The following is a 13,642-nucleotide window of genomic DNA, read 5'->3' as shown; positions in this document are numbered from 1 at the left end:
CACATCTACTCTGCAGCCTAGTACTGGCAGCGTGATCAGGAGGAGGCCGAGCATCGGTAGATAGCAGTCTGAGGACGGGTCACATCTACTCTGCAGCCTAGTACTGGCAGCGTGATCAGGAGGAGGCCGAGCATCGGTAGATCGCAGTCTGAGGCCGGGTCACATCTACTCTGCAGCCTAGTACTGGCAGCGTGATCAGGAGGAGGCCGAGCATCGGTAGATCGCAGTCTGAGGACGGGTCACATCTACTCTGCAGCCTAGTACTGGCAGCGTGATCAGGAGGAGGCCGAGCATCGGTAGATCACAGTCTGAGGACGGGTCACATCTACTCTGCAGCCTAGTACTGGCAGCGTGATCAGGAGGAGGCCGAGCATCGGTAGATCGCAGTCTGAGGCCGGGTCACATCTACTCTGCAGCCTAGTACTGGCAGCGTGATCAGGAGGAGGCCGAGCATCGGTAGATCGCAGTCTAAGGCCGGGTCACATCTACTCTGCAGCCTAGTACTGGCAGCGTGATCAGGAGGCCGAGCATCGGTAGATCACAGTGAGGACGGGTCACATCTACTCTGCAGCCTAGTACTGGCAGCGTGATCAGGAGGAGGCCGAGCATCGGTAGATCGCAGTCTGAAGCCGGGTCACATCTACTCTGCAGCCTAGTACTGGCAGCGTGATCAGGAGGAGGCCGAGCATTGGTAGATCGCAGTCTAAGGCCGGGTCACATCTACTCTGCAGCCTAGTACTGGCAACGTGATCAGGAGGAGGCCGAGCATTGGTAGATCGCAGTCTAAGGCCGGGTCACATCTACTCTGCAGCCTAGTACTGGCAGCGTGATCAGGAGGAGGCCGAGCATCGGTAGATCGCAGTCTGAGGACGGGTCACATCTACTCTGCAGCCTAGTACTGGCAGCGTGATCAGGAGGAGGTCGAGCATCGGTAGATCACAGTCTGAAGCCGGGTCACATCTACTCTGCAGCCTAGTACTGGCAGCGTGATCAGGAGGAGGCCGAGCATTGGTAGATCGCAGTCTAAGGCCGGGTCACATCTACTCTGCAGCCTAGTACTGGCAGCGTGATCAGGAGGAGGCCGAGCATTGGTAGATCGCAGTCTAAGGCCGGGTCACATCTACTCTGCAGCCTAGTACTGGCAGCGTGATCAGGAGGAGGCCGAGCATCGGTAGATCGCAGTCTGAGGACGGGTCACATCTACTCTGCAGCCTAGTACTGGCAGCGTGATCAGGAGGAGGTCGAGCATCAGTAGATCGCAGTCTGAGGACGGGCCGTGAGGCTGCTCATACATTAGGCTGTAGAGCTCGGGTCAGGAGACTCACGCTCAGTCCTATAGTCCAGGGCTGTGGAGTCTGGAAGCGAAACCTCCGACTCCTCAATTTCCCTCACTTCCGACTCCACAGCCCCGGTCACTACTGAGCGTGTACATAAAGTGCAGCACAGATTCATCTCAACTCTTAGATCAGGAAAAGAACAGACATTTATAGGACATTTCATAACTTTCCCAAATTCTTATGAAAAAATTTACAGCACATTTTGCACTGAAGTACTGCACCAATTTATTATATATTTTAGGAGCCGGAGTCTGTCCATCTTGTACTGACTCCACCTGAACGGACTCAGACTCCATGACCCCCGACTCCACAGCCCTGCTGAAGTCGCAGTCCGTACTAGGACCACGGTATACAGACATCTGCATTAGGCCTTAACTTCCAAACAAGAAGGTGGGCTGAAATGAAAATGTCTTGTAGATGTGATACAGCAAAGCTCCAAACCCCCTTGTACAAGTTGAGGACATAGAGCTGAACCAAAGTCCATCAGGTTTCCTGATGACAGATGGGGGAGAAGAAGGCTCAAACACGGTGGACTAACATGCCAAATCCTGCCATAGAAAGATCCCTATGGGAGGGGTCTTATTCCCATCAATGGAGAGGTGGATCGCAAACCGCTAAATCACATACAATAGCAATAATTCACCAAATGAAAACAGACGGCAAGAAAAAACCAGAATATCCACAGAATTCTTGGCAAAAAGCATTCTTCTAGGTTGCAAAGAAAACCAAATGTATCACAAGATGTTAAAAATATAAAACTTGGCTTCTCACAATCAATGGGTCTACAAGATGAACTCACAGCAAAATCTATGAATGGTACAAAGTGACCAACGACATCCAACCAAGGACGTCACAGAATGACTGCCGAAATCAAGCCCGGGCGCTTCATGGCCAATCACAGCACCCCCCACCTGCTTGTTTTCCATCCATCTCCCCTCCTCTTCTTTGATTGACAGCTCTGGCTTTAAAGGGCAAAGAAGAAAGGAGGTAGATGGAAAACAAGGAGGTAGGAAGGTGCATGTAAATGTCTGGCAGCCATAATGCCCCAAGCGCCTGTGCTTGGTTTGAACAGTCATTCTGTGCGGACAGAAATGCCAACATAGAAGTTGATCAGCGGTCATTAATAGCCAGCTTAGACAGATGAACTCCGCTTCCACAGAACGAGCGTGAAATTTCCCAGAATATCACCCTCAGCGGCACATTCCCTGTAAGCAGCACATGCTGAAAACCAAAACTCTTACAGGTACAGCGGACGATCAGCAGAGAAAGAAAAATAATTAAATGGACATTTAGTAACTTTGCATGGAAGTTGTCTTCAAAGCTTCACCCATGCAAATAAAGTGACAAGATGAAAGCCCTGGATATATCCAAGCACAGCTGTGGCGACACCTACCTGTCACTACTGGTACTACTGCTGCTGCTGAGAGAGTCACTACTAGAGGATCTACTCCGCGAGCCGCTGCCGCTGGGGGATCTTGCGGGCCTAGAAGCTTGGCTGGCCAGCCGCTGGGGGGACTGATTCCTTGACTGGGATGAATGAGGCGAGCGGCTCCGGCTGTGCTGGTAGGTCCGTTCAGGCCGCCTGCCTCGTACCTCCCGTGTAGCGTCAGTCCGGTAAATATCCCTGTGAACTACACTGGGCAATGTAAACTGCTCTCGGGTCCTAGATTCATAACGTGGATCATGAGCATCAAAACGGCTTGGACTCCGCCGAGAATTATAGTATATTCCATGTTGTAAGGTCCGGTCACGTGCGTCTCGATAGTAATCCTGGTCATAGTGTCGTGTCCGTTCAAACCCTCCAGCAGTCCCACGTTCATGGTGTCCATAGGCACTATGTTCATAAGAACGCTCCCGTGTATCAGAAGCCCTGTGATTAAAAGAAAAAAAAAAAGAAATAAAAAAGGGAGGAAAAACGATCAGTCTCCCATTACAAAGAAAGAATGTGGGAATACAATTAAGCATTTCATGCATTCAAATATAAAATGCCATCTACTACTAATAAACACTAGTTCACATGTGACCAACTTATGGGAGGGATACGTCATTTACACTACTAGTCTGAGGGTGTCACTGCAAGTCGGCCGGCTGCTCACACAGTCAGCGGCAACAAAAAACCCTACGAGTTAGACTAGGAGTATATAGTGTTTTGTCTTTTACAATCAGAAAGGGATTGTTACATTAAAGCACGTATGTACCTTAGTCAATGTATCTAAGGGGGTTGTAGAAAAGAATGTCCGGACATCCGCAAAAAGGCTCTGCACTTCTAAGAGGAGTTGGTTCAGCGTTTCGTCGGGATAAAATACAGTATACGCCACCTAGAAAGGCAGTTCAATAGCGCACGTCTCTACTAGGAGACCTTTCTTTCTGCCGTGTTATTGGCGCTCACTAAGCTGCCTATATAGCGAGGTTTCCTATCCCGTAGCTCCTAGTTCCCCCTTTAGTCGCTTCCGGCAGTTCTTCTACTTGCTGGTAGAGAAAATCAGTCAAGAGATAAAGCAGAAAGAGGGACGGGCTCTTCAGTAATTATCCTGGTTTGAGCAAGCCTATATTAAACACTCCCGGCCTGGAAGGTTAAGATCATGTTTGCAATCTTGACTCTAGGTCTAGCACATCCAATCAAAACCATATCAGAAATAATCTGTATATTAAAGATAGTTCTTCAGCAACACTGCAAAAGGTGGAGAAGCTGCGGCACATTGAGCAGGACAAATAGGCTTCATTGTCAAGTATTAGGAAAGCAGAACTACAGGTAAAAAGTGCCGTTTGCTTAGTGTTATATATGACGGAAACATCAACACAATTACTAAGAAGTAACAGAGAAAGGAGGAAGAAGAGGAAGCAAAAGTTGTAAGAAAAGAAACGAATCACTAACAAGCTGGAGACGACTATTAGTGCTAAGGTCTATAGGGGGTTAGTGGAAATAAAGGAGGAGGACTTTGGGTTAGGAAAGGGTCGGAATATATACAGGGCAGCACATACCAACCTTTTTGGAGTGAGGAAACACGACCTACAATCCCAATTAAATCTAGGGAGTGATTTGAGAACATAACTTCCCCAATTTGCTCCCTTTTTAGGGTAAATCCACCGTCTTAATGAGGCAAAAGGGCAAGGGTTTCAAATGATACTTTGGATGAACCCAAAAAAAAAAAAAAAAAAAAAAGTGTAAAAAAAAAATAATAAAAAATAAAAATAAAAAAACAACACAGGTAACCAAACCAAAAAAGGGAGCAATCCGCAGAGGAACGGTGTCCAATAGGAAGGGGAGGATTTACCTTTCTCCAACCCCCTGACTTGGATCAAAGTTATCCGCTGTGGGCTTTGAAAAAAAAAATAAAAAATTATATATACACATATCAGGATGTCCCATGGCAGCTGCCGTATTCAGGGAAACCATATCCGTTAGGGTCCGAGTATCCTGTAAGTCACGGGGGTACGGTATAGACATCCATACTTGGTACATCCTCAGGCGACAAATTTATTTTGGTTTTCTTGATTTTTCTTCTTTTCGTACATTATAGTGACACCATCCACACTTCCACCAGGCCTTTAAAGTCCAACGTTCAGGAAGAATTTCATATTCCACGTAATATAGATTTATATCGCCACGTAATCGAAGAATTCCCGGCTTTGTCTGTGTAAATCCCATGTGTATAGTCTTCACTCCTCTTAGACTATTCCCATTGAAATGAGTACAATCCAGAGCGGTCAGAAGATACGTGCCAGCGAATACCACCAATCCATGACCCAAGGGCAACTCCACCACCAGCTGAACGACCAGGCCCCAACGATACATCCACATGGACAGCAGCATGTTCCCGCAAGGAGGGTAATCCATGGGAATAAACGCCATACTTCAGACTAAGTCAGGACATACATCCAGCCAGCTGCAGGAAGACTCCCTTACAAATCCACAAGGTCCCGGCCATTAGGATAAGAATTATACATTTCCAAACCCAGAGGTAGCATAACAGATTTCCCAAAATTTTAAATCCATCAGGGGGAACCTAAGAGTTTTGTGTGTTTTTTTTTTCTCTCTCTCACCATAATAAATACAAAATACCTGCCTAGCGAAAAACCTTACAACTTACCCATCAAGTCTCCGTTCATAACGTCCTTCCCGTGCATGAAGTGATTGTGGGGGTCCATAAGTGGTCCCTCCACCACCTGCTCTGAAACCAGAAACCTCTCTACTACGAGATGTTATGGAAACTGTCTCATCCAAAACACGGGCAGCTCCCGGAATGGTGCCCGGCTCGTTATAATCCGTCCGTAGGTCTCGGTCCCCCATTTTGTTGACGGCATTGTGCGCTTTCTGTGCACTTTTAATATCCACAAAATCCACAAACGCTGCCACTCCACCGTCAGATCCACGTTTAGGTAAAATTTTGACACTTTCGACACGTCCATATCTGGAAAAAAAAGGGAGAAAGAAAAAAAAAAAAAAAAAAAAAGGACAAATTTAAGAAAATATTAGACCAACAGTAGAAGGCACTTATATTTTTATCATATCATCTTAACTGCACCGCGCACATTTATATTATAACACTAAAGCAGAGAGAAAAGGTCTAGGCTGATATTTGGGTTTGTCAGACCAATGTCCGCTTTCCAATATTAACCAAACGAGGACATTTATCCGAGCAATTAGAAGCCGTTTCATAAGGCAAGTCCCCACCTGCTAAGACAATAACCTCTCTAGAAATGTGAACATTTCAGCCTAAAGGTTGACTAATGGCGGAAAACGTTTCACATTCTGTCCTCACACCTTGTGTAAGCAGGGTAGAAAGCAGCAACCACACCCCGGGTGTTTCGTGCCCAAACTTGCATGAACTATTGAGAAAGTAAAATTAAAGTCTCAACTAAATCGACATCGCACGTCGTGAGCAACCACGCTGGCATTTACAGAATGGTTTCATCCGCATCTTGTGTCGTTGACTATGGATTACTCGCTCAATATAGACTAGACTGCGTCGGCTACACGATCATTTAAATGTTTTTTTCCGCCATGAACCTACTCTATCTAATGGGTACGGACACTTTTAGACCTTTGTAGATTCCCCTTTAGGTTCGTGTTTTGGGAGAAGGTTAAGATTTGCTGATTCAGGACATCACATGGGACTGAGGACACGGCCCTAACAAACCGTCACCAGCAGCATTATGCAACGGGATAAAACAGATCTCTAGCTGAATCATGACAAGCCGCGCAAACTAACTGTGCCACCGCTCAAGGGGCTTTTCATCAGTAAACCATCGACAAAGCTAAATCTTAGCAATTGATTAACTTTGAGCAAAGCGATCGTAAAAGCCGACAAACTTTGATGGCACTGATCGGAAATACTGATGAAACAAAAATCCCCAATGTCTGAATGAGCCCTTAAGAGCATGTTTACAAGGTTCAGATTCAGTAGGATGAATCAACTGATTTATACACTATATAAAAGAGCTTTGTAATATTTCAGTGCGTCGACCAGTTTCACATGCAGATTTTGGCGTTGATAGGCTCCATGCATTGTGAAGGAAGAAATTGATGATGAAAGTGACGCCAGTGCTGATTGGGCGCCGGGGTCACGTGTTACAACAACGGCATGGCAGCCCTGGGGAGTGCGAGTGCCGACACTGCGGGATTGGCGCCGGCATGGGAGGTGAGTATAAGCTTTTTTTTATTTTTTTTTTTTTTTATTTCATCGGGGCCAAGCGTGGGGGATGACAAGGAGTTGTCCAAGTGGTGGACAACTTCTTTAACAAAAAATTTACACCATATGTCAATTTTCATGTTGGATTTTTTTTCCCCCCAATTTCTTCATCCACTTTTGGTACTATAATAGGCTAAAGATTTTTCTGGACACAATAGCAGATGGATAATTTACAGCGCATCTGCCCCGTGTGAATGCACTCTGTTGGTGGCCGTAGATCATCCATCTATGACACTACAATCATACAGTTAAACCTTTGGAACAAGTGTGGGAAATAGTTACTTGTCCAAATGTCATGGCTTAATATAAAGAAAAAGAAATACAGCAATAAATCGTGCCCATCGTACATCATAAAACCTGCTGGCAATCACCTGGGCATCCCCACACGTCCATACACCAAACATCCAAGAACTGAATTGGTTGATTAAACAAAATTACAGCTAAAATGTAAAGAAAAATAATACCTTCATATGGCAGCTACCTAGGTGACGGCCATTGAGCGGGGATGCTGAAGCTAAAAAAAAACACCCAACATTCTCCAGAATGTGTCCTTGATTGACAATCGGCCTAGAAAGCAGTGAGTCACTACACAGGTATGTGCACTGAATACACACAACTTGTATAATCATTACCCTTGAAAACCGACCCAAGATCAGCAGAAAAAGGCAAGTACCGGAGGACTGAAAAGGCTAAACTACAACTAAACTGCGCTCCCTGCACTCCGACAACCCTCGGAGGGCGCCGACGTACGTCCAGTGACCACCAACAATGCTCACAGTGAAAAAGATGGCGACCAGGAGCTGCAGGGTGAGAGCAAACCAGGCCGGCAGATGAGATCCATCTGTGTGGGTGACAATGGACAGACACCAATTTTCCCCTCCCAAACAGTATTTAGTATGGGGGAAATTACAGTAAACATACTACTGAAGCAATCAGCCAGGGAATATACCAGGGAAAAGCATTTATACAACAAAAGGCTCAATAAACTGCAGATATTGGACAATCCCCGACCCATTACAAACGCAAAGTGCTGTTTACACATCCACAAGGTCAATGTGGCTTTAAGAGAAAAAAAAATACGCGACAATTTCTACATAGGAAAAAATGGCTGCATCTCTCAGCACAACAGAGCACATGTTCTGTGCAGCTCCAGCTCTCTCTTCAGGGGCTGGGGGATGGGTGGGAACAAGGAGCGCATGGAACAAAAACAAAACGCAGAAGGGTACGGAGCTAGAAGTGCCTGTCTGGAGACGCGTCTGCACCTCGCTACAATTTTTATTTTAGGATGCAGGGCACGATTCACCACTCGTATTCGCAGATCACAGATATCACTGTGTACAATAACTATTATAAAAATCTCGGCGCTCCGCGGCGCACACTGGGAACATGTCCTGCTTTCAGTAAGAGACGCTTATTGTGAATATGCCACCTAAATCCCTCCCCCGCTGCATCTCTTAGCAACATCTCCATGGTAACTTTGGGCACAATATTTAAAGCCCTATTCAGTTACTGTGAAAATCCTAGCAACACAAGAGGCTTTATTTGCTCAATCCTGCGGAGTACAAAATGTCAGATTAATCTGGGGTCCAAAAATAACCCGAGCTGAAGGCGAGAGGAGCCCACCTGGCATATAAAGATGCCGGCATGTTACAGCGTCACTGCAGAGGGAGAGGCGGCAGGGAGGAATATGGCGGAGTGGAGGAAAGACTGTGTACACAACTTGTGCCCAGATTGCAGACGCTGGGGCTTTGCTGCTTTCAGTAAACCAGGCCGCCATTTTACGGAGATCCTCCGCTCCGTGGCTCTGGATGATATGGGTGGGAGCGGGGAGGTCACGGCTGGGAATTATCCATACAAGGATGAAGAGTTGAGGAGATCACAGCTTCCATCCCCCACCGTACAATAGGCTAAAGACACGTCCATAGGAACGAGCTGAGCATCGCCCCTCGCTAGGTACATGACCCCCATCACAGGGAGTGCGTGTGGGTCTATTCCCAGCCCAGTAGCCATGGACAGAACTGGATCCCAGCCTCAGATTCCCACGAAATCCGGGACTGTTAGCCATTATGAATGGAGAGCAAAGACATCCCGCAGCTTCCCTCCCCCCACACACAGAAAGCAGAGGGGAGGAAGGGTAAATGTTTAATAATTCACCAGCTCAAGAGCAAAATCACAAACAATACCAGCGTCTGTATCTCCAGGCCAGCATATAACGGCGGCGCACACTTCCCTATGCATGCACCATAACGGGCACATAACAGCCTCTCTGCCCTGCACATATCCAGAGGCATCCACCGATACAAATATACACCCCGAAACAGAAACGTGGAGTCTGCAGAGCTCAAGTCACAGGAGGATAGCAGGAAAGCAGACTATACTGCACCCCGCAACCTATATTCACATACACACGCAGCATGGAGTCTGTGTCTACCACCCCTGCAGCCACCAGGTGTGAGACGCGGGTGATGCTCCGATGGCTGGCATCATCTCACGGGTATAGCAAGAAAAATAACGGACCCCCGGAAAAGCCAGGCCACCAAAGGCAACCACGGGAACCAGCAGCATTCTGTAGGAAATGAGGTCTTCTCACCAAGGAGCTGCCAGAGTGGCCCCGAGTCCCAGCCGTGGGGGGGTGCCCAAAACTGGCCCCGAGTCACAGCCGGGGGAGGGGGGGAGCAACACTAGCCCCGACTCACAGCCGGGGGGCCCCCTCACAACACTGGCCCCGAGTCACGGCCAGGGGAAGGGGGGGGGGCGGCAACACAGGCCCCTGATTCACAGCCTGGGGGGTGCCCAACAATGGCCCCGAGTCACAGCCGGGGAGGGGGGCAACAATGGCCCCGAGTCACAGCCGGGGAGGGGGGCAACAATGGCCCCGAGTCACAGCCGGGGAGGGGGGCAACAATGGCCCCGAGTCACAGCCGGGGAGGGGGGCAACAATGGCCCCGAGTCACAGCCGGGGAGGGGGGCAACAATGGCCCCGAGTCACAGCCGGGGAGGGGGGCAACACTAGCCCCGAGTCACAGCCGGGGACCCCCTCACAACACTGGCCCCGAGTCACGGCCAGGGGAAGGGGGGGGGGGGGGGCGGGCGGCAACACAGGCCCCTGATTCACAGCCTGGGGGGGTGCCCAACACTGACCCCGAGTCACAGCCGGGGAGGGGGGCAACAATGGCCCCAAGTCACAGCCGGGGAGGGGGGCAACAATGGCCCCGAGTCACAGCCGGGGAGGGGGGGGGGGGGGAGCATTTTTAATTTTGCACAAAATTCATGAACCATGTAGGGAAATTTGACACAAAAATACGTAGATACAAATGATGAATCAGGGCCACTGAATCCAATCGCAGAACCACCAGAATGGGATGTAGGGGAGGGGGATGACAGGACCAACCACAGAGCCAACAAAAGGGAGGGAGACGGGGCGTCAGGACCAACCACAGAGCCAACAAAAGGGAGGGAGACGGGGCGTCAGGCCCAACCACAGAGCCAACAAAAGGGAGGGAGACGGGGCGTCAGGCCCAACCACAGAGCCAACAAAAGGGAGGGAGACGGGGCGTCAGGCCCAACCACAGAGCCAACAAAAGGGAGGGAGACGGGGCGTCAGGCCCAACCACAGAGCCAACAAAAGGGAGGGAGACGGGGCGTCAGGCCCAACCACAGAGCCAACAAAAGGGAGGGAGACGGGGCGTCAGGCCCAACCACAGAGCCAACAAAAGGGAGGGAGACGGGGCGTCAGGCCCAACCACAGAGCCAACAAAAGGGAGGGAGACGGGGCGTCAGGCCCAACCACAGAGCCAACAAAAGGGAGGGGGGGGGAAGGGGCGTCAGGTCCAACCACTGAGCCACCAGAGAGGGGGGAATGACAGAACATAACCAACTACTGAGCCACCAAAAAGGGGCGGGGGTATGGGGCGCCAGGTCCAACTACTGAGCCACCAAAAAGGGGCGGGGGGGATGGGGCGCCAGGTCCAACTACTGAGCCACCAAAAAGGGGCGGGGGAATGGGGCGCCAGGACCAACTACTGAGCCACCAAAAAGGGGCGGGGGGGATGGGGCGCCAGGTCCAACTACTGAGCCACCAAAAAGGGGCGGGGGGATGGGGCGCCAGGTCCAACTACTGAGCCACCAAAAAGGGGCGGGGGGGATGGGGCGCCAGGTCCAACTACTGAGCCACCAAAAAGGGGCGGGGGGGATGGGGCGCTAAGTCCAACTACTGAGCCACCAAAAAGGGGCGGGGGGGATGGGGCGCTAAGTCCAACTACTGAGCCACCAAAAAGGGGCGGGGGGGATGGGGCGCCAGGTCCAACTACTGAGCCACCAAAAAGGGGCGGGGGGGATGGGGCGCCAGGTCCAACTACTGAGCCACCAAAAAGGGGCGGGGGGGATGGGGCGCCAGGTCCAACTACTGAGCCACCAAAAAGGGGCGGGGGGGATGGGGCGCCAGGTCCAACTACTGAGCCACCAAAAAGGGGCGGGGGGGATGGGGCGCCAGGTCCAACTACTGAGCCACCAAAAAGGGGCGGGGGGGATGGGGCGCCAGGTCCAACTACTGAGCCACCAAAAAGGGGCGGGGGGGATGGGGCGCCAGGTCCAACTACTGAGCCACCAAAAAGGGGCGGGGGGGATGGGGCGCCAGGTCCAACTACTGAGCCACCAAAAAGGGGGGAAAATCAGGGTTAACCGCTGAGCCACCAGAGAGGAGAAGGGGGGATACGTCAGGCCTCCAACCACCATATTATATTGAGGTCACGCTGTGCTTATAAATTCATCCAGATGCAACAACGATTATAGAGGGGTACAGAACAGAATCCGAGACAAATCCCGACATAACAGAATACCGGCGTGCACCGGACATCGGAGGTAAATCCTGTCAGAAAGCGCTGGTATAGTTAGGGAACGGCCGGTATCTGAGGTAAATCCTGTCAGAAAGCGCTGGTATAGTGAGGGAACGGCCGGTATCTGAGGTAAATCCTGTCAGGCATATTCGGGGTACACGATGATATTGGGGTACGGCCGGTATCTGAGGTAAATCCTGTCAGGCATATTCGGGGTACACGCTGATATTGGGGCACAGCCGGTATCTGAGGTAAATCCTGTCAGGTATATTCGGGGTACACGCTGATATTGGGGCACAGCCGGTATCTGAGGTAAATCCTGTCAGGTATATTCGGGGTACACGCTGATATTGGGGCACAGCCGGTATCTGAGGTAAATCCTGTCAGGCATATTCGGGGTACACGCTGATATTGGGGCCCGGACGGTATCTGAGGTAAATCCTGTCAGGTATATTCGGGGTACACGCTGATATTAGGGCACAGCCAGTATCTGAGGTAAATCCTGTCAGGAATATTCGGGTACACGATGATATTGGGGTGCAAGACAAATATTTGCAGTAAATGCTGTCAGGAATTGCCGGTATATTGAAGGTACTGCCGGTATCTGAGGTAAATCCTGTCAGGTATATTCGGGGTACACACTGATATTGGGGTGCAGCCAGTATTTGAGGTAAATCCTGTCAGGAATATTCAGGGTACACGCTGATATTGGGGCGCAGCCGGTATCTGAGGTAAATCCTGTCAGGAATATTCAGGGTACACGCTGATATTGGGGCGCAGCCGGTATCTGAGGTAAATCCTGTCAGGAATATTCGGGGTACACGATGATATTGGGGTGCAAGACAAATATCTGGGGTAAATCCTGTCAGATACGCTCGGTATATTCGGGGTACACGCTGATATTGGGGTGCAGGAAAAATATCTGCGGTAAATGCTGTCAGGAATTGCCGGTATATTGAAGGTACTGCCGGTATCTGAGGTAAATCCTGTCAGATACGCTCGGTATATTCGGGGTACACACTGATATTGGGGTGCAGGACAAATATCTGCGGTAAATCCTGTCTGGTACGCCCGGTGTACTCGTGCTGCAGCCGGATAAATCCTGTCAGGAGATGTCGGTAGTCGGTTACAGCCGGCAGAGTCCGTCTCCAGCCCCGGTTGTGCTCTCGGAGGATCCTCCGCCACGTCGCGGCCACTCACCGTTTGAAATGCTCGATAATCTTGTCATCCCGCACGTTCTCGGGTAAGTTCCCCACCCACAGGTGCCTGGTTTCCCGGACCATGCTGGCTCGGTGTTCCGGCTCATGCAGACGGAGGTGAGGGCAGGTGGGCCGTGGAGCCCAGCATTGGCGGGCAGGGTGCTGGGGGATCTTCGGATTTACTCGGTTCTCTCCGCCGTGTCCCGGTCACACACGCACATCCAGCCCTTCGGCGCCGACACTGCTACTGCGCATGCGCGGCGGCCACTGAGGTGAATGGGAAGCTGAGGGGGCGGTGGAGGGCGGAGACGTTCTGCGCATGCGCTAACATTTCAGTTCCAAGTCTGCGCATATGCCAGTGGCGGTTCTCATCACGGCGCTTGCGCACTGACATTTGGCAGAAGAGGGAGCGCTGGGAAATTACAGAGGAGGGAATGGGTGATAAAGAAGAAGGGGCGGGGTGAGAGGGTGGGGGTACAGGACGGACACCGAGGGGAGGGAGGCAGGCAGGCACAGGACGGACACGGAGGAGAGGGAGGCAAGCAGGCACAGGACGGACACGGAGGAGAGGGAGGCAG

General features: G+C 50.6%; 1 protein-coding gene across 4 annotated transcripts in view; it reads right to left on the bottom strand.

Annotated features, from left to right (window-relative positions):
* LOC141172182 (msx2-interacting protein-like) overlaps window positions 1–13,339 on the bottom strand; it is a 64,334-nt gene extending 50,995 nt beyond the window's left edge. For 3 of the 4 annotated variants that reach the window (XM_073656114.1, XM_073656116.1, XM_073656115.1), the window contains exons 1-3: window positions 13,066–13,339; window positions 5,429–5,749; window positions 2,731–3,207 (exon numbers count right to left, since the gene is read on the bottom strand). In XM_073656114.1, the coding sequence (XP_073512215.1) occupies window positions 2,731–3,207; window positions 5,429–5,749; window positions 13,066–13,148 (881 nt within the window). In that variant the 5' untranslated portion in view covers window positions 13,149–13,339. The remainder of the gene's footprint in view (window positions 1–2,730; window positions 3,208–5,428; window positions 5,750–13,065) is intronic. The other variant, XM_073656117.1, reaches the window with a different exon arrangement.
* Between the last annotated feature and the right edge of the window lie 303 nt (window positions 13,340–13,642).

The sequence above is a fragment of the Phyllobates terribilis genome, unplaced genomic scaffold (assembly GCF_046119375.1).
Source record: "Phyllobates terribilis strain yellow unplaced genomic scaffold, ASM4611937v1 Scaffold_12__6_contigs__length_324123572, whole genome shotgun sequence".
Lineage (NCBI taxonomy): Eukaryota > Metazoa > Chordata > Amphibia > Anura > Dendrobatidae > Phyllobates > Phyllobates terribilis.
Note: the sequence above shows the minus strand (reverse complement) of the source record. Positions and strands in the feature narration are given on the sequence as shown.